A 20,371-nucleotide genomic window follows, 5' to 3' on the forward strand; every position below is an offset into this window, starting at 1 on the left:
GCTCCTTGTACACTCTCTCTCTGCTCCTTGTACACTCTCTCTCTCTCTCTCTCTGCTCCTTGTACTCTCTCTCTCTCTCTCTCTGCTCCTTGTACACTCTCTCTCTCTCTCTGCTCCTTGTACACACTCTCACTCTGCTCCTTGTACTCTCCCTCTCTCTGCTCCTTATACACTCCCTCTCTCTCTCTCTCTGCTCCTTGTACACACTCTCTCTCTCTGCTCCTTGTACACTCTCTCTCTGCTCCTTGTACACTCTCTCTCTCTCTCTGATCCTTGTACACACTCTCTCTCTATGCTCCTTGTACAATCTCTCTCTGCTCCTTGTACACTCTCTCTCTCTCTCTCTCTGCTCCTTGTACACTCTCTCTCTCTGCCCCTTGTACTGTCTCTCTCTCTCTCTCTGCTCCTTGTACACACTCTCTCTCTCTGCTCCTTGTACACTCTCTCTCTGCTCCTTGTACACTCTCTCTCTCTCTGCTCCTTGTACACTCTCTCTCTCTCTGCTCCTTGTACACTCTCTCTCTCTCTCTCTGCTCCTTGTACACTCTCTCTCTCTCTCTCTCTGCTCCTTGTACACTCTCTCTCTCTGCTCGTTGTACACTCTCTCTCTCTGCTCCTTGTACTCTCTCTCTCTCTCTCTCTGCTCCTTGTACTCTCTCTCTCTCTCTCTCCCTCTGCTCCTTGTACACTCTCTCTCTCTCTCTCTCTCTGCTCCTTGTACACTCTCTCTCTCTCTCTGCTCCTTGTACACACTCTCTCTCTCTGCTCCTTGTACACTCTCTCTCTCTGCTCTTTGTACACTCTCTCTCTCTCTGATCCTTGAACACTCTCTCTCTCTCTCTGCTCCTTGTACACCCTCTCTCTCTCTGTGTCTCTCTCTCTTTCTCTCTCTCCCTGTCTCTGTCTCTCTCTGCTCCATGTACACTCTCTCTCCCCTCCTTGTGCACTCTCTCTCTCTGCTCCTTGTACACTCTCTCTCTCCTCCATGTACTCTCTCTCTCTGCTCCTTGTACTCTCTCTCTCTCTCTCTGCTCCTTGTACACTCTCTCTCTCTCCCCCTCTGCTCCTTGTACACGCTCTCTCTCTCTCTGCTCCTTGTACACACTCTCTCTCTCTCGGCTCCGTGTACTCTCTCTCTCCCTCTCTCTGCTCCTTGTACACTCTCTCTCTCTCCCTGCTCCTTGTACACTCTCTCTCTCTGCTCCTTGTACACTCTCTCTCTCTCTGCTCCTTGTACACTCTTTCTCTCTCTCTCTGCTCCTTGTACACACTCTCTCTCTGTGCTCCTTGTACACTCTCTCTCTGTCTCTGCTCCTTGTACACTCTCTCTCTGCTCCTTGTACACTCTCTCTCTCTCTCTGCTCCTTATACACTCTCTCTCTCTGCCCCTTGTACTGTCTCTCTCTCTCTCTCTGCTCCTTGTACACACTCTCTCTCTCGGCTCCTTGTACACTCTCTCTCTGCTCCTTGTACACTCTCTCTCTCTCTCTCTCTGCTCCTTGTACTCTCTCTCTCTCTCTCTCTGCTCCTTGTACACTCTCTCTCTCTCTCTGCTCCTTGTACACACTCTCACTCTGCTCCTTGTACTCTCCCTCTCTCTGCTCCTTATACACTCCCTCTCTCTCTCTCTCTGCTCCTTGTACACACTCTCTCTCTCTGCTCCTTGTACACTCTCTCTCTGCTCCTTGTACACTCTCTCTCTCTCTCTGATCCTTGTACACACTCTCTCTCTATGCTCCTTGTACAATCTCTCTCTGCTCCTTGTACACTCTCTCTCTCTCTCTCTCTGCTCCTTGTACACTCTCTCTCTCTGCCCCTTGTACTGTCTCTCTCTCTCTCTCTGCTCCTTGTACACACTCTCTCTCTCTGCTCCTTGTACACTCTCTCTCTGCTCCTTGTACACTCTCTCTCTCTCTCTGCTTCTTGTACACTCTCTCTCTCTGCCCCTTGTACTGTCTCTCTCTCTGCTCCTTATACACTCCCTGTCTCTCTCTCTCTGCTCCATGTACTCTCTCTCTCTGCTCCTTGTACACACTCTCTCTCTCTGCTCCTTGTGCACTCTCTCACTCTGCTCCTTGTACTCTCTCTCTCTCTGCTCCTTATACACTCCCTGTCTCTCTCTCTCTGCTCCATGTACTCTCTCTCTCTGCTCCTTGTACACACTCTCTCTCTCTGCTCCTTGTACACTCTCTCTCTCTCTGCTCCTTGTACACTCTCTCTCTCTCTCTGCTCCTTGTACACTCTCTCTCTCTGCTCCTTGTGCTCTCTCTCTCTCTCTGCTCGTTGTACTCTCTCTCTCTCTCTGCTCGTTGTACACACTCTCTCTCTCTCTGCTCCTTGTACCCTCTCTCTCTCTCTCTCTCTGCTCCTTGTACACACTCTCTCTCTCTCTGCTCCTTGTACACACTCTCTCTCTGCTACTTGTACACTCTCTCTCTCTCGGCTCCTTGTACACTCTCTCTCTCTCTGCTCCTTGTACACTCTCTCTCTCTGCTCCTTGTGCTCTCTCTCTCTCTCTCTGCTCGTTGTACACACTCTCTCTCTCTCTGCTCCTTGTACCCTCTCTCTCTGCTCCTTGTACCCTCTCTCTCACTCTCTCTCTGCTCCTTGTACTCTCTCTCTCTCTCTCTCTGCTCCTTGTACACTCTCTCTCTCTCTCTGCTCCTTGTACACACTCTCACTCTGCTCCTTGTACTCTCCCTCTCTCTGCTCCTTATACACTCCCTCTCTCTCTCTCTCTGCTCCTTGTACGCTCTCTCTCTCTCTGCTCCTTGTACACTCTCTCTCTGCTCCTTGTACACTCTCTCTCTCTCTCTGATCCTTGTACACACTCTCTCTCTCTGCTCCTTGTACACACTCTCTCTCTCTGCTCCTTGTACACTCTCTCTCTCTCTCTCTGCTCCTTGTACACTCTCTCTCTCTGCCCCTTGTACTGTCTCTCTCTCTCTCTCTGCTCCTTGTACACACTCTCTCTCTCTGCTCCTTGTGCACTCTCTCTCTGCTCCTTGTACACTCTCTCTCTCTCTCTCTCTGCTTCTTGTACACACTCTCTCTCTGCCCCTTGTACTGTCTCTCTCTTTCACTCTGCTCCTTGTACTCTCTCTCTCTCTGCTCCTTATACACTCCCTGTCTCTCTCTCTCTGCTCCATGTACTCTCTCTCTCTGCTCCTTGTACACACTCTCTCTCTCTGCTCCTTGTACACTCTCTCTCTCTCTGCTCCTTGTACACTCTCTCTCTCTCTGCTCGTTGTACACTCTCTCTCTCTGCTCCTTGTACTCTCTCTCTCTCTCTGCTCGTTGTACACACTCTCTCTCTCTCTGCTCCTTGTACCCTCTCTCTCTCTCTCTCTCTGCTCCTTGTACACGCTCTCTCTCTCTCTGCTCCTTGTACACACTCTCTCTCTCTGCTCCTTGTACTCTCTCTCTCTCTCTGCTCCTTGTCCTCTCTCTCTCTCTCGCTGCTCGTTGTACACACTCTCTCTCTCTGCTCCCTGTACCCTCTCTCTCTCTCTGCTCCTTGTACACTCTCTCTCTCTGCTTGTGGTACACTCTCTCTCTCTCTGCTCCTTGTACACACTCTCTCTCTCTCTCTGCTCTTTGTACACACTCTCTCTCTCTGCTCTTTGTACACTCTCTCTCTCTCTCTGCTCGTTGTACACTCTCTCTCTCTCTCTGCTCCTTGTACACACTCTCACTCTGCTCCTTGTACTCTCTCTCTCTCTGCTCCTTATACACTCCCGCTCTCTCTCTCTCTGCTCCTTGTACACTCTCTCTCTCTCTGCTCCTTGTACACTCTCTCTCTGCTCCTTGTACACTCTCTCTCTCTCTCTGATCCTTGTACACACTCTCTCTCTCTGCTCCTTGTACACTCTCTCTCTCTCTGCTCCTTGTACACTCTCTCTCTCTCTCTCTCTCTGCTCCTTGTACACTCTCTCTCTCTGCCCCTTGTACTGTCTCTCACTCTCTCTCTGCTCCTTGTACACTCTCTCTCTCTGCTGCTTGTGCACTCTCTCACTCTGCTCCTTGTACTCTCTCTCTCTCTGCTCCTTATACACTGCCTGTCTCTCTCTCTCTGCTCCATGTACTCTCTCTCTCTGCTCCTTGTACACACTCTCTCTCTCTGCTCCTTGTACACTCTCTCTCTCTGCTCCTTGTACACTCTCTCTCTCTCTGCTCCTTGTACACTCTCTCTCTCTCTGCTCCTTGTACTCTCTCTCTCTCTCTGCTCGTTGTACTCTCTCTCTCTCTCTGCTCGTTGTAAACACTCTCTCTCTGCTCCTTGTACCCTCTCTCTCTCTCTTTCTCTGCTCCTTGTACACGCTCTCTCTCTCTCTGCTCCTTGTACACACTCTCTCTCTGCTCCTTGTACTCTCTCTCTCTCTCTGCTCGTTGTACACACACTCTCTCTCTCTGCTCCTTGTACCCTCTCTCTCTCTCTCTCTCTCTCTGCTCCTTGTACACGCTCTCTCTCTCTCTGCTCCTTGTACACACTTTCTCTCTCTGCTCCTTGTACTCTCTCTCTCTCTCTGCTCCTTGTACTCTCTCTCTCTCTCTCTGCTCCTTGTACACACTCTCTCTCTCTGCTCCCTGTGCACTCTCTCTCTCTGCTCCTTGTACACTCTCTCTCTCTGCTCGTTGTACACTCTCTCTCTCTCTGCTCCTTGTACACACACTCTCTCTCTCTGCTCTTTGTACACACTCTCTCTCTCTGCTCTTTGTACACTCTCTCTCTCTCTGCTCCTTGTACACACTCTCTCTCTCTGCTCCTTGTACACACTCTCTCTCTCTCTCTCTCTGCTCCTTGTACACATTCTCTCTCTCTCTGCTCTTTGTCCACTCTCTCTCTCTGCTCCTTGTACACTCTCTCTCTCTCTGCTCGTTGTACACTCTCGCTCTCTGTGTGTCTCTCTCTCTCTCTTTCTCTCTCTCCCTGTCTCTGTCTCTCTCTACTCCTTGTGCACTGTCTCTCTCTCTGCTCCTTGTACACACTCTCTCTCTGCTCTTGTACACTCTCTCTCTCTCTGCTCATTGTACACACTCTCTCTCTCTGCTCCTTGAACACTCTCTCTCTCTCTCTGCTCCTTGGACTCTCTTTCTCTCTGTCACTCTCTCTCTTTCTCTCTCCCTGTCTCTCTCCCTGTCTCTGTCTCTCTCTGCTCCTTGTACACTCTCTCTCTCTCTCTCTCTCTCTGCTCCTTGTACTCTCTCTCTCTCTGTGCTCCTTGTGCACTCTCTCTCTCTCTCTCTCTCTCTGCTCGTTGTACACTCTCTCTCTGTGTCTCTCTCTCTTTCTCTCTCTCCCTGTCTCTGTCTCTCTCTGCTCCTTGTACACTCTCTCTCTCTCTGCTCGTTGTACACTCTCTCTCTCTCTGCTCCTTGTACACACTCTCTCTCTCTGCTCCTTGTACTCTCTCTCTCTCTGCTCCTTGTACTCTCTCTCTCTCTGCTCCTTGTACACTCTCTCTCTCTCTCTCTGCTCCTTGTACACTCTCTCTCTCTCTGCTCCTTGTACACTCTCTCTCTCTCTCTCTGCTCGTTGTACACACTCTCTCTCTCTCTGCTCGTTGTACACACTCTCTCTCCCTGCTCCTTGTACTCTCTCTCTCTCTCTGCTCCTTGTACACTCTCTCTCTCTCTGCTCCTTGTACACTCTCTCTCTCTCTCTCTGCTCCTTGTACACTCTCTCTCTCTCTCTCTCTGCTTCTTGTACACTCTCTCTCTCTGCTCGTTGTACACTCTCTCTCTCTGCTCCTTGTACTCTCTCTCTCTCTCTCTCTGCTCCTTGTACTCTCTCTCTCCCTCTGCTCCTTGTACACTCTCTCACTCTCTCTCTCTGCTCCTTGTACACTCTCTCTCTCTCTCTCTCTCTGCTCCTTCTACACACTCTCTCTCTCTGCTCCTTGTACACTCTCTCTCTCTCTCTGCTCCTTGTACTCTCTTTCTCTCTGTCACTCTCTCTCTTTCTCTCTCCCTGTCTCTCTCCCTGTCTCTGTCTCTCTCTGCTCCTTGTACACTCTCTCTCTCTCTGTGCTCCTTGTGCACTCTCTCTCTCTCTCTCTCTCTGCTCCTTGTACTCTCTCTCTCTCTGTGCTCCTTGTGCACTCTCTCTCTCTCTCTCTCTGCTCGTTGTACCCTCTCTCTCTGTGTCTCTCTCTCTCTCTCTTTCTCTCTCTCCCTGTCTCTGTCTCTCTCTGCTCCTTGTACACTCTCTCTCTCTCTGCTCGTTGTACACTCTCTCTCTCTCTCTGCTCCTTGTACACACTCTCTCTCTCTGCTCCTTGTACTCTCTCTCTCTCTGCTCCTTGTACTCTCTCTCTCTCTGCTCCTTGTACACTCTCTCTCTCTCTCTGCTCCTTGTACACTCTCTCTCTCTCTGCTCCTTGTACACTCTCTCTCTCTCTCTCTCTGCTCGTTGTACACACTCTCTCTTTCTGCTCGTTGTACACACTCTCTCTCTCTGCTCCTTGTACTCTCTCTCTCTCTCTGCTCCTTGTACACTCTCTCTCTCTCTCTCTCTGCTCCTTGTACTCTCTCTCTCTCTGCTCGTTGTACACTCTCTCTCTCTGCTCCTTGTACTCTCTCTCTCTGCTCCTTGTACACTCTCTCTCTCTCTCTCTGCTCCTTGTACACTCTCTCTCTCTCTGCTCCTTGTACACTCTCTCTCTCTCTCTCTCTGCTCGTTGTACACACTCTCTCTTTCTGCTCGTTGTACACACTCTCTCTCTCTGCTCCTTGTACTCTCTCTCTCTCTCTGCTCCTTGTACACTCTCTCTCTCTCTGCTCCTTGTACTCTCTCTCTCTCTCTCTCTGCTCCTTGTACACTCTCTCTCTCTCTCTCTCTGCTCCTTGTACACTCTCTCTCTCTGCTCGTTGTACACTCTCTCTCTCTGCTCCTTGTACTCTCTCACTCTCTCTCTCTGCTCCTTGTACACTCTCTCTCTCTCTCTCTCTCTGCTCCTTCTACACACTCTCTCTCTCTGCTCCTTGTACACTCTCTCTCTCTCTCTGCTCCTTGTACTCTCTTTCTCTCTGTCACTCTCTCTCTTTCTCTCTCCCTGTCTCTCTCCCTGTCTCTGTCTCTCTCTGCTCCTTGTACACTCTCTCTCTCTCTGTGCTCCTTGTGCACTCTCTCTCTCTCTCTCTCTGCTCCTTGTACTCTCTCTCTCTCTGTGCTCCTTGTGCACTCTCTCTCTCTCTCTCTCTGCTCGTTGTACCCTCTCTCTCTGTGTCTCTCTCTCTCTCTCTTTCTCTCTCTCCCTGTCTCTGTCTCTCTCTGCTCCTTGTACACTCTCTCTCTCTCTGCTCGTTGTACACTCTCTCTCTCTCTCTGCTCCTTGTACACACTCTCTCTCTCTGCTCCTTGTACTCTCTCTCTCTCTGCTCCTTGTACTCTCTCTCTCTCTGCTCCTTGTACACTCTCTCTCTCTCTCTGCTCCTTGTACACTCTCTCTCTCTCTGCTCCTTGTACACTCTCTCTCTCTCTCTCTCTGCTCGTTGTACACACTCTCTCTTTCTGCTCGTTGTACACACTCTCTCTCTCTGCTCCTTGTACTCTCTCTCTCTCTCTGCTCCTTGTACACTCTCTCTCTCTCTCTCTCTGCTCCTTGTACTCTCTCTCTCTCTGCTCGTTGTACACTCTCTCTCTCTGCTCCTTGTACTCTCTCTCTCTCTGCTCCTTGTACACTCTCTCTCTCTCTCTCTGCTCCTTGTACACTCTCTCTCTCTCTGCTCCTTGTACACTCTCTCTCTCTCTCTCTCTGCTCGTTGTACACACTCTCTCTTTCTGCTCGTTGTACACACTCTCTCTCTCTGCTCCTTGTACTCTCTCTCTCTCTCTGCTCCTTGTACACTCTCTCTCTCTCTGCTCCTTGTACTCTCTCTCTCTCTCTCTCTGCTCCTTGTACACTCTCTCTCTCTCTCTCTCTGCTCCTTGTACACTCTCTCTCTCTGCTCGTTGTACACTCTCTCTCTCTGCTCCTTGTACTCTCTCTCTCTCTCTCTCTGCTCCTTGTACTCTCTCTCTCTCTCTCCCTCTGCTCCTTGTACACTCTCTCTCTCTCTCTCTCTCTGCTCCTTGTACACTCTCTCTCTCTCTCTGCTCCTTGTGCACACTCTCTCTCTCTGCTCCTTGTACACTCTCTCTCTCTGCTCTTTGTACACTCTCTCTCTCTCTGATCCTTGAACACTCTCTCTCTCTCTCTGCTCCTTGTACACCCTCTCTCTCTCTCTGTCTCTCTCTCTTTCTCTCTCTCCCTGTCTTTGTCTCTCTCTGCTCCTTGTGCACTCTCTCTCTCTGCTCCTTGTACACTCTCTATCTCTCTGCTCATTGTACATACTCTCTCTCTGCTCCTTGTACACTCTCTCTCCTTCTCTGCTGCTCGTACACTCTCTCTCTCTCTCTGTCACTCTCTCTCTTTCTCTCTCCCTGTCTCTCTCCCTGTCTCTGTCTCTCTCTGCTCCTTGTACACTCTCTCTCTCTCTCTGCACCTTGTACACTCTCTATCTCTCTGCTCATTGTACATACTCTCTCTCTGCTCCTTGTACACTCTCTCTCCTTCTCTGCTGCTCGTACACTCTCTCTCTCTCTCTGTCACTCTCTCTCTTTCTCTCTCCCTGTCTCTCTCTGCTCTTTGTACTCTCTCTCTCTGCTCCTTGTACTCTCTCTCTCTCTCTGCTCCTTGTACACTCTCTCTCTCTCTGTTCCTCGCATACTCTCTCTCTGTCTTTCTCTCTTTGTCTCTCTCTTTCTCTCTCCCTGTCTCTCTCTCTCTCTCTCTGTCTCTGTCTCTCGCTCTCTGCACCTTGTACACACAGTCTCTCTCTCTCTCTGCTCCTTGTACTCTCTCTCTCTGCTCCTTGTACTCTCTCTCTCTGCTCCTTGTACTCCCTCTCTCTCTCTCTGTCTCTGCTCGTTGTACACTCTCTCTCTCTCTCTGTTCCTTATACTCTCTCTCTCTCTCTCTGCTCCTTGTACTCTCTCTCTCTGCTCCTTGCACATGTCATAATATACACCAGTATATCATGGTGCAGACACACACACTGATGGACCAATCAACACACACAACACTACAGCCAATCACCAGTTAGAGCACACGCACTATAAAGACAAGGGGCATCAGAGTTCCCACTCATTCAAGCTGCAGCTCCCTAGTAGGACAGAGCTCACAGCCTGCAGCACAGACATTCACCATGTGCTGAGTACATCGTCTGGTTAGGACAAGGCAAAGGTCTTTAGTTAAAGCTAATATCGTGTTAACCCACAGTGAGAGTATGTTAAACTGTTAATGACTCAATAAAATAGTGTTGCACTATTTCAAGTGTTGGTGACCTGTATGTGTTCCACGGATCCAGAGCTCCCAACACAACAGGATACCAGGAGTTGAGGGATATTAGCACTTCTTAGACCTTCCGCCAGCATTCCGTCATCCTGCAACATGGACAACATCAGCCCGCCGCCGCCGCTCCGCATCGCCGGCAACCTAGGGGCCAACTGGAAGATATTCAAACAGCGCTTCCAGCTCTTCCTTGAGGCCACAGACAGGGAGGACGCCTCGGATACCAGGAAGATTGCTCTCCTCCTATCCACGGCCGGAGACCATGCCATCCACGTTTTCAATTCTCTCACCTTTGCGGATGATGAAGATAAAACAAAGTTCAAGACGGTCCTCCTCAAGTTTGACACTCACTGCAGCGTAGAGGTGAATGAAAGTTTTGAGCGCTACGTGTTCCAACAGCGATTGCAGGGTAAGGGTGAACCTTTCCAATCCTTTCTCACTCACCTCCGCATCCTTGCGCAGTCTTGCAGCTACGGACCCACCTCCGACTCCATGATACGCGACCAGATCGTTTTCGGTGTTCAGTCGGACCCCCTACGACAGCAGCTCCTCAAAGTAAAGCAGCTCACCCTAGCGACTGCCATTGAGACCTGTGTCCTACACGAAAACGTCACGAGTCAGTATTCCCACATCCAAGCGGCTGAAACGGTGCGGCAAGGTCCCCACGAGGCGGAACGGGTCCAAGCAATTGAGCAACTCCAGGGTCTCAGCCTGGATGAGGGCGGCCATTTTGTGCGCTTTTCGCGGACTCCCGCGCTTGTGCGCACCAAACGAGGGGTCGGCGACGTCGAAGAACGTAATGCGCAGGCGCGCACCACGCACGACCGTACCGTGCATGCATGGTGGCGCAGCGAACGTGCTGATGCTACGACGTGCGGCAACTGTGGCTCCGCCTATTTAAAATGGCAATGCCCTGCCAAATTGCGACAATGCCTAAGATGTGGCAGACTTGGCCACTATGCCGCCTTATGCCAAGCAGCTCAGCCTGCCAATTCATATCGCTCCAGCCGGCCTCGCAGGAATGTCCGGGCAATTCAACCCACGGTCACCGAGTCCGATGTGGACCTCCCACACAGCAGTGACACCGAGGACCCTAAGGCACCTTTTCGAGTCGGTATCGTGACAAAAAACAGGGTGTCCCCGAAGCAAAGACACCAGCCGCTGTCGGTATACAGCATCGATCCAGACGATGAGTGGTGTGCCACCCTGACGGTCAACCGGTCCCAAATACGATTCCGCCTGGACACTGGTGCCTCCGCCAATCTCATTGCGCGATCTGACTTCCAAAGCCTTCGTGTCAAACCAGCCATCCTTCCATCAGCCTGCCTGCTATTGGATTACAATGGCAATGCCATTGATGCCAGCGGCTCGTGCCAACTTGAAGTGACGCACAGGTCACGCAAAGCCATCCTTCCTTTTGAGATCGTGGGCTCCTCGAAAGCCTCCCTGCTTGGCGCGCAGGCATGCAAGCTGTTGAACCTAGTTCAGAGAGTTCACTCTCTCTATCGTGATGACACGTCTGCCTTTCAGGACACCGACTTCAGGGCGCAACTCAATGCCATCATCAACCAGCACCACGACGTCTTCGAAGGCATGGGCACGCTCCCATACACCTACAAATCTTATTGAAACAGAATGCCACGCCTGTGGTGCACGCACCTCGTAGGGTCCCAGCACCCCTTAAGGACCGCCTCAAGCGACAGCTGCAGGACCTCCAGGACCAAGGAGTGATTTTCAGAGTCACGGAACCAACCGACTGGGTCAGTTCCATGGTATGTGTAAAAAAGCCTTCTGGCGAATTGAGAATTTGCATTGATCCCAAGGATCTAAATCGCAATATCATGAGGGAGCAATTCCCAAGTGCGAAGAGATCACATGTGAGATGGCTCGCGCCAAGCTCTTCACCAAACTCGACGCCTCAAAAGGATTCTGGCAAATCCAGCTCGGCAAATCCAGCAGGAAACTGTGTACATTTAATACCCCCTTTGGCAGATATTGTGACAACAGGATGCCGTTTGGGATCATATCTGCTTCAGAAATGTTCCATAGGATTATGGAACAAATGATGGAAGGCATTGAAGGTGTTCGCATCTATGTCGATGACATAATCATTTGGTCCACCATCCCGCAGGAGCATGTCAGTCGCCTCCACCGCGTATTCAAACGTATACGTGAGCAGGGCCTCCGCCTCAACAGGGCCAAATGCTCTTTTGGTCAGACGGAACTCAAGTTCCTCGGGGACCACATCTCCCAGTTGGGTGTGCGGCCGGATGTGGACAAGGTGGCTGCTATCACAGCCATGAAAACGCCAGAGGACAAGAAGGCGGTCCTCCGATTTCTGGGCATGGTCAACTTTTTAGGGAAGTTCATCCCTAACCTTGCCTCTCATACCACAGCTCTCAGGAACCTGGTCAGGAAGACGACAGACTTCCAATGGCTCCCTGCCCACGAGCATGAATGGCAAGAACTCAAAACCAAACTCACCACAGCCCCGGTCTCAGCTTTCTTTGATCCAGCAAAAGAGACCAAAATTTCGACCGATGCCAGCCAATCCGGCAATTGGGCAGTGCTCCTGCAACGTGATGAGGCCTCATCATGGGCCTCCGTTGCATATGCGTCACGCGCCATGACCCCCATGGAGCAGCACTACACGCAGATAGAAAAGGAGTGCCTGGGCCTTCTGACCGATGTGGTTAAGCTTCACGATTATGTGTACGGACTTCCTCAATTCACCGTCGAGACTGACCATCGCCCGCTGGTCAATATAATACAAAAAGACTTGAACACCATGACGCCTCGCCTCCAGCGTATTCTTCTCAAGCTCCGGCGATATGACTTCCAGCTGGTATACCCCCCAGGCAAAGACCTCATCATTGCTGACGCTCTCTCCAGGGCAGTCAACACTCCATGTGACCCAGCGGGATTCGTCTGCCAGGTTGACGCCCATGTGGCCTTCGTGGCCTCCAATCTACCTGCCACGGATGAACGCTTCGTCCAAATTCGCCGCGTGACGGCGGCTGACCCTTTGGTACAGCGTGTCATGCGCCACCTAACAGTCGGGTGGCTCAAGGGCCAATGCCCTCAGTTCTATAATGTCAGAGATGATCTGGCGGTCGTAGACGGGGTTCTTCTGAAACTGGACCGCATTGTCATCCCGCATAGCATGCGCCAGCTTGTCCTGGAACAGCTACACGAGGGCCACCTTGGCGTGGAAAAGTGCCGCCGATGGGCCCGAGAGGCAGTGTACTGGACCGGCATTAATGAGGACATAGCCAACACAGTGCTCAACTGCCCCACTTGTCAGCCTTCCAGCCGGCCCAACCACGTGAGACCCTGCAGCCCCATGAGTTGGTCACGTCACCTTGGACCAAGGTGGGCATCGACCTGTTCCACGCGCTGGGTAGAGACTATGTCCTGATCGTGGACTACTTTTCAAATTACCCGGAGATACGGTTGACGATATCACATGGTCTGCAGTCATCCGTGCCTGTAAGGACACCTTTGCTCGACACGGCATCCCACTCACGGTTATGTCGGACAATGGCCCCTGCTTCGCAAGCCAGGAATGGTCCAACTTTGCCAGGAGGTACAACTTTGTGCATGTGACATCATGGCCCCTGTACCCCTAAATCCAACGGCAAAGCGGAGAAGGGAGTACATATAGTCAAACGGCTTCTCTGCAAGGCTGCCGATGCTGGGTCTGATTTCTACCTTGCCTTGCTGGCCTATCGCTCCGCCCCACTGTCCACTGGCCTATCGCCAGCCGAGTTACTCATGGGTCGTACCCTGAGGACGACGGTGCCATCCATCCATGTCCTTCGGTCCTTCGCCGGATGCAGCTGTTCGTGCGCAGCACAAGGCGGCTCATGACTCCCGTGCAGTTGATCTCCCTGCTCTGGCTCCAGATGACAACGTCTGCGTCCATCTTCCGGATGGTGGCTGGTCTGCAACCGCTGTTGTCCTTCGGCAGGTGGCCCCCCGCTCGTTCCTGGTTCATCTACCGGATGGCTCTATTCTACGCCGCAATCAACGCGCCCTTCGTCTCGTTCCACTCTCGCTACGTGATCCTTCACTGTCGCCTCGCCCTCCTGTTGTCCCTGACCTGGACTATGCAGAGATCCCTGTCACTCTGCATCCTCCTCACTCTGACACAGTCCAGCCCGCTCCTCAGCCGGCGGCTCCCGACCCACCCTTGAGGCGGTCAACCAGAATTCGTCGCCCACCTCAGAGACTTAATTTGTGAACTTTGTGGACTGATAGACTTTCTGATTTGTTCTGTTCCTCTGTTTAATCGTTTACATGATTTGTTTATAGTGTTCACCTCGTTATTCTTGTTGCATACTGTTTTTCTGCACCAGGCACCTTCCCATGTAAATAGCTTAGTTCTCACGTACATAGTCCTGTAAATATGTCTTTTGCACACACGTAGTTAGGGATATTCTCACCATACACTATTTATTGCCACACATGTACATTCTTTTATAAAAGGGGGGATGTCATAATATACACCAGTATATCATGGTGCAGACACACACTGATGGACACACAGTGGGACCAATCAACACACACAACACTGCAGCCAATCACCAGTTAGAGCACACGCACTATAAAGACAGGGGGCATCAGAGTTCCCACTCATTCGAGCTGCAGCTTCCTAGTAGGACAGAGCTTACAGCCTGCAGCACAGACATTCACCACATGCTGAGTACATCGACTGGTTAGGACAAGGCAAAGGCCTTTAGTTAAAGCTAGTATCGTGTTAACCCACAGTCAGAGTATGTTAAACAGTTAATGACTCAATAAAATAGTGTTGCACTATTTCAAGTGTTGGTGACCTGTATGTGTTCCACGGATCCAGAGTGCCCAATACAACAGTACACTCTCTCTATCTCTCTGCTCCTCGTACACTCTCTCTGTCTCTCTCTCTCTTTCTCTCTCCCTGTCCCTCTCTCCCTGTCTCTGTCTCTCTCTGCTCCTTGTACACTCTCTCTATCTCTCTGCTCCTCGTACACTCTCTCTGTCTCTCTCTCTCTTTCTCTCTCCCTGTCCCTCTCTCCCTGTCTCTGTCTCTCTCTGCTCCTTGTACTCTCTCTCTCTCTGCTCCTTGTACACTCTCTCTCTCTGCTCCTCGCATACTCTCTCTCTCTGTCTCTCTCTTTCTCTCTCCCTGTCTCTCTCTCTCTCTCTGCTCCTCGCACACTCTCTCTCTGTCTCTCTCTCTCTCTCTTTCTCTCTCCCTGTCTCTCTCTCTCTCTCTGTCTGTCCCTGTCTCTCTCTCTCTGCTCCTTGTACAGTCTCTCTCTCTCTCTGCTCCTCGCATACTCTCTCTCTCTGTCTCTCTCTTTCTCTCTCCCTGTCTCTCTCTCTCTGTCTCTCTCTCTCTCTGCTCCTCACACACTCTCTCTCTCTCTCTCTCTGTCTCTCTCTTTCTCTCTCCCTGTCTCTCTGTCTCTCTCTTTCTCTCTCCCTGTCTCTCTCTCCCTGTGTCTCTCTCTCTCTCTCTCTCTCTCTGCTCCTCGCACACTCTCTCTCTCTGTCTCTCTCTCTCTGTCTCTCTCTTTCTCTCTCTCTCTTTCTCTCTCCCTGTCTCTCTGTCTCTCTCTTTCTCTCTCCCTGTCTCTCTCTCTCTGTCTCTCTCTCTCTCTGCTCCTCGCACACTCTCTCTCTCTCTGTCTCTCTCTCTCTGTCTCTCTCTTTCTCTCTCCCTGTCTCTCTCTCTCTCTCTCTCTGTCTGACTCTGTCTCAGTCTCTCTCACACATTCTATCTATATGGTAGCCTCAACCTGTTTAACACATCCCTTCCCTCCATACTCTCCACTTTCACACTCTTCAAACCTTTACCTCTTCTCCATCCCTTTGCACTTTCTCCTGATCAGTCTCACTCTCATTTCCCTACACTCTTACTTTCACTTTCCGCACTCTATTTCCCACTCTCTTCCTCCCTTCCCCCAACTCACTCTCACTCATTCTTTCCCACTATCTCGCATGCTCACTCCTTTTCCCAACCTCCCTCTCTTTCTTTCTCACTCTCCCTCCTTTTCCCAACCTCTCTCTTTTCTTTCTCCCTCTCCCTCCTTTTCCCAACCTCTCTCTTTCTTTCTCACTCTCCCTCCTTTCCCCAACCTCTCTCTTTCTTTCTCATTCTCCCTACTTTTCCCAACCTCTCTCTCTTTCTTTTCTTTCTTTCTCCCTCTCCTTCCTTTTCCAATCTCTCTCTCTTTCTTTCTCACTCTCACTCCTTTTTCTTCCTCTCTCTCTTTCTTTCTCACTCTCCCTCCTTTTTCCAACTTCTCTTTCTTTCTTTCTCATTCTTTCGCACTCTCCCTCCTTTTCCCAACCTCTCTCTCTTTCTTTCTCACTCTCTCACATGCTCACTCCATTTCCCAACCTCCCTCTCTTTCTTTCTCCCTCCCCCTGCTTTTCCAAACCTCCCTCCCTTTCTTTCTCACTCTCCCTCCTTTTCCCAACCTCCCTCTCTTTCTTTCTCTCTCCCTCCTTTTCCCAACCTCCCTCTCTTTCTTTCTCCCTCTCCCTCCTTTTCCGAACCTCCCTCTCTTTCTTTCTCCCTCTCCCTCCTTTTCCAATGTCTCTCTCTTTCTTTCTCACTCTTTCTCCTTTTTCTTCCTCTCACTCTTTCTTTCTCACTCTCCCTCCTTTTCCCAACTTCTCTTTCTTTCTCATTCTTTCTCACTCTCCCTCCTTTTCCCAACCTCTCTCTCTTTCTTTCTCACTCTCCGTCCTTTTCCCAACCTCTCTCTCTTTCTTTCTCACTCTCTCACACTCTCCCTCCTTTTCCCAACCTCTCTCTCTTTCTTTCTCCCTCTCCCTCCTTTTCCCAACCTCCCTCTCTTTCTTTCTTACTCTCCCTCCTTTTCCAACCTCCCTCTCTTTCTTTCTCACTCTCCCTCCTTTTCCCAACTTCTCGTTCTTTCTTTCTCATTCTTTCTCACTCTCACTCCTTTTCCCAACCTCTCTTTCTTTCTCACTCTCCGTCCTTTTCCCAACCTCTCTCTCTTTCTTTCTCCCTCTCCCTCCTTTTCCCAACCTCCCTCTCTTTCTTTCTTACTCTCCCTCCTTTTCCAACCTCCCTCACTTTCTTTCTCACTCTCCCTCCTTTTCCCATCTTCTCTTTCTTTCTTTCTCATTCTTTCTCACTCTCCCTCCTTTCCCCAACCTCTCTCTCTTTCTTTCTCACTCTCCGTCCTTTTCCCAACCTCTCTCTCTTTCTTTCTCACTCTCTCACACTCTCCCTCCTTGTCCCAACCTCGCTCTCTTTCTTTCTCCCTCTCCCTCCTTTACCCAACCTCCCTCTCTTTCTTTCTCACTCTCCCTCCTTTTCCCAACTTCTCGTTCTTTCTTTCCCTTTCTTTTTCTCAGCCAGTGATAATAACGTGGCCGATTGTCTCTAACTGTTGGTATTGGCTGAGAGGTGATTCACCCGTCTTGGTTTGATATATCGGTTGCCGTTTGTGTTGACGTTGTCACAGCACTTTGAGGGGATTTCCAGTAAAACTGTATATCCTCAGAGGAGACGGCTTCCTGATTCTGCAGGCATTATCCACAGAAAGGGCAAGTTTACGTGGGGTGAAAGAATGGTGGTGTGTCCCACCATAGCTTAGGAGAGAGACCCAATTCTCTCGAATGATCGCCCATTGACCATGTCCCCTCCGTTGGCATTGAAGGATCACAGAATCTCCAGGTAGATTTAGATGCTGTCAATGAGTAGGCCGCTTGGCCGCTTGAACCTGCTCCGTAGTTCTGATCTGATTCTGGCCCTATCTACTCCCCAAACCTCTTGACTCCCTTGTCGATCAAAAGTCTGCCTCACTCAGTCTTCAGTATATTCCATGAACCAGCCCCCACTGCTCTCTGGGGAAGGGGATTCCACAGATTAATGACCGTCTGAGAGAAAAACATTTCTTCTCTTCTCTCTCTTAAATGGGCTGTCGCTTATTTTTAAAGGGTGTCTCCTAATTCTAGACTCCCCACCCAGGGGGGAACATCCTCTCAGCATCTACCCTGTCAAACCATCCCCACCTCAGAATCTTATATGTTTCAATGAGATCGCCTCTCATTCTTCCAAACCATAGTGAGCCCTGGGGTATAGTGACTGTACATGAGCCTCTCATTGCATCTCGACAGGACTGCCTCTGGATGCCCAAATGTGTGAAGCGGGGCTGGTTTCTGCCCTACACCCCTGCAGACCATGAGTATGGTGCTTGGAAACGCCATTATGTGGCCTGTGCCTGTAGCCTGGACTACCTCACACCCATGGAGACGGCCAAAATCTACGGAGTCCTCGAAGAACCCAAAGAGGCCGCGGAGGATAGGGAGGAGAGATGGAATGAAAGATCTCTGAGGAGATTAATCCAGGACAGACTGGCCCGACAGAAGAGTGAGTACAGCTGAGGCATCGGGTTAGCCTTTCCTCTCAGTCGGTGGTGCTGATCCTCCCCCCCCCACACCCTTCCCATCCGTACGGTATCATGTTGGAGTTCAGTCCCTCCTTTTTTTTTTCCGAGTTCAGTCCCTCCTGTACCTCACCCGAATGCCCTCCTTCGCGTTTGAGCCAAGACAGTGAGGAGACCAATAGGACCACACCGGCCAAATTGGATCAGTTACTTTCTATACTCCTCTCCTGGGAGAAAATTGCTGTTGCTGCTTGTGGTTACCCCTATCAGGAGACTGGCTGTCGTCGTCTGTCTCACGCCTCGTCTATCTTGCATCATCCTCACACATCCACTGTAGCTCATCGATAACCGCTCTGTGATGCCCATCGTCCAACCACACCTAAAATAACAACTCTTCCTGCTGCCCTTCACATGTCCCTCTGGAAGAGATCTCTGTCGCTCTTCAGCTCCGATCAGATAGCCGGACACTGACTTATTCTGGATGTCACTGTTTTGAGTTATTTGGGCTCTTGCCGGGCAGCACGGTGGCGCAGTGGGTTAGCCCCCGAAATGAAAAATGAAAATCGCTTATTGTCACAAGTAGGCTTCAAATGAAGTTACTGTGAAAAGCCCCTAGTCGCCACATTCCGGCGCCTGTTCGGGGAGGCTGTTACGGGAATCGAACCGTGCTGCTGGCCTGCCTTGGTCTGCTTTCAAAGCCAGCGATTTGGCCCTGTGCTAAACAGCCCCTCACGCTTCCGAGGTCCCAGGTTCGATCCCGGCTCTGGGTCACTGTCCGTGTGGAGTTTGCACATTCTCCCCTTGTTTGTGTGCGACTCACCCCCACAACCCAAAGATGTGCAGGGTAGGTGGATTGGCCACGCTAAATTACCCCTTAATTGGAAAAAATGAATTGGGTACTCTAAAAAAAATTTTTTTTTTCATTTTTGCTCTTGCAATTTCAAGCACCTCTTCATAAGAACATAAGAACTAGGAGCAGGAGTAGGCCATCTGGCCCCTCGAGCCGGCTCCGCCATTTAATGAGATCATGGCTGATCTTTGTGGACTCAGCTCCACTCTCCGGCCCGTACACCATATCCCCGAATCCCTTGATTCTTTAGAAAGGTATCTATCTTTTTCTTAAAAACGTTTAAAGAAGGAGCCTCAACTGCTTCACTGGGCAAGGAATTCCAGAGATTCACAACCCTTTGGGTGAAGAAGTTCCTCCTAAACTCAGTCCTAAATCTACTTCCCCTTATTTTGAGGCTATGCCCCCTAGTTCTGCTTTCCCCGACCAGTGGAAACAACCTGCCCGCATCTATCCTATCTATTCCCTTCATAATTTTATATGTTTCAATAAGATCCCCCCGCATCCTTCTAAACTCCAATGAGTACTCAACCTCTCGTCATAATCTAATCCCCTCAACTCTGGGATCAACTTAGTGAATCTCCTCTGCACTCCCTCCAGTGCCAATATGTACTTTCTCAGGTAAGGAGACCAAAACTGAACACAATACTCCAGATGTGACCTCACCAACACCTTATACAATTGCAGCATAACCTCCCTAGTCTTGAACTCCATTCCTCTAGCAATGAAAGACAAAACTCGATTAGCCTTCTTAATCACCTGTTGCACCTGCACACCAACTTTTTGTGACTCGTGCACCAGCACACCCAGGTCCCTCTGCACAGCAGCATGTTTTAGCATCTTACCGTTTAAATAATAATCCATTCTGCTGTTATTCCTCCCAAAATGGATAGCCTCACACTTGGCAACATTGAATTCCATCTGCCAGACCCTAGCCCATACACCTAACCTATCCAAATCCTTCTGCAGACTTCTGGTATCCTCTGCACTTTTTGCTTTACCACTCATCTTAGTGTCGTCTGCAAACTTTGCCACATTGCACTTGGTCCCCACCTCCAAATCATCTATGTAAATTGTGAACAACTGCGGGCCCAACACTGATCCTTGAGGGACCCCACTAGTTACAGGTTGCCAACCAGAGAAACACCCATTTATCCCCACTCTCTGCTTTCTGTTAGTTAACCAATCCACTACCCATGCTACCACTTTACCCTCAATGCCATGCATCTTTAGTTTATGCAGCAACCTTTTGTGTGGCACCTTGTCAAAAGCTTTCTGGAAATCCAGATATACCACATCCATTGGCTCCCCGTTATCTACTGCACTGGTAACGTCCTCAAAAAATTCTACCAAATTAGTCAGACACGACCTACCCTTTATGTACCCATGCTGCGTCTGCCCAATGGGACAATTTCCCTCCAGGTGCCCCGCTATTTCCTCCTTAATGATAGATTCCTGCATTTTCCCTACAACCAAAGTTAAGCTTACCGGCTTATAATTACCCGCTTTCTGCCGACCTCCTTTTTTAAACAGTGGTGTCACGTTTGCTACTTTCCAATCCTCTGGGACCACCCCAGAGTCTAGTGAATTTTGATAAATTATCACTAGTGCGTTTACAATTTCCCTAGCCATCTCTTTTAACACTCTGGGATGCATCCCATCAGGGCCAGGAGACTTGTCTACCTTTAGCCCCATTAGCTTGCCCAATACTGCCTCCTTAGTGATTACAATCATCTCAAGGTCCTCACCTATCATATCTTTATTTCCATCAGTCACTG

The 20,371-nt window shown here is 50.3% G+C and overlaps 1 protein-coding gene across 3 annotated transcripts in view; it reads left to right on the top strand.

Moving 5' to 3' along the window:
• Window positions 1-20,371, top strand: part of ect2l (epithelial cell transforming 2 like) — a 224,429-nt gene that overhangs the window by 118,732 nt on the left and 85,326 nt on the right. For all 3 annotated transcript variants that reach the window (XR_011948646.1, XR_011948647.1, XM_072513615.1), the window contains exon 5: window positions 17,478-17,730. Coding sequence is in view for 1 of the 3 variants with exons in the window: in XM_072513615.1 (XP_072369716.1) it covers window positions 17,478-17,730 (253 nt within the window). In the remaining 2 variants the exon portion in view is untranslated. The remainder of the gene's footprint in view (window positions 1-17,477; window positions 17,731-20,371) is intronic.

This window comes from Scyliorhinus torazame, chromosome 1 (genome assembly GCF_047496885.1).
Source record: "Scyliorhinus torazame isolate Kashiwa2021f chromosome 1, sScyTor2.1, whole genome shotgun sequence".
Taxonomy (NCBI): Eukaryota; Metazoa; Chordata; class Chondrichthyes; order Carcharhiniformes; family Scyliorhinidae; genus Scyliorhinus; species Scyliorhinus torazame.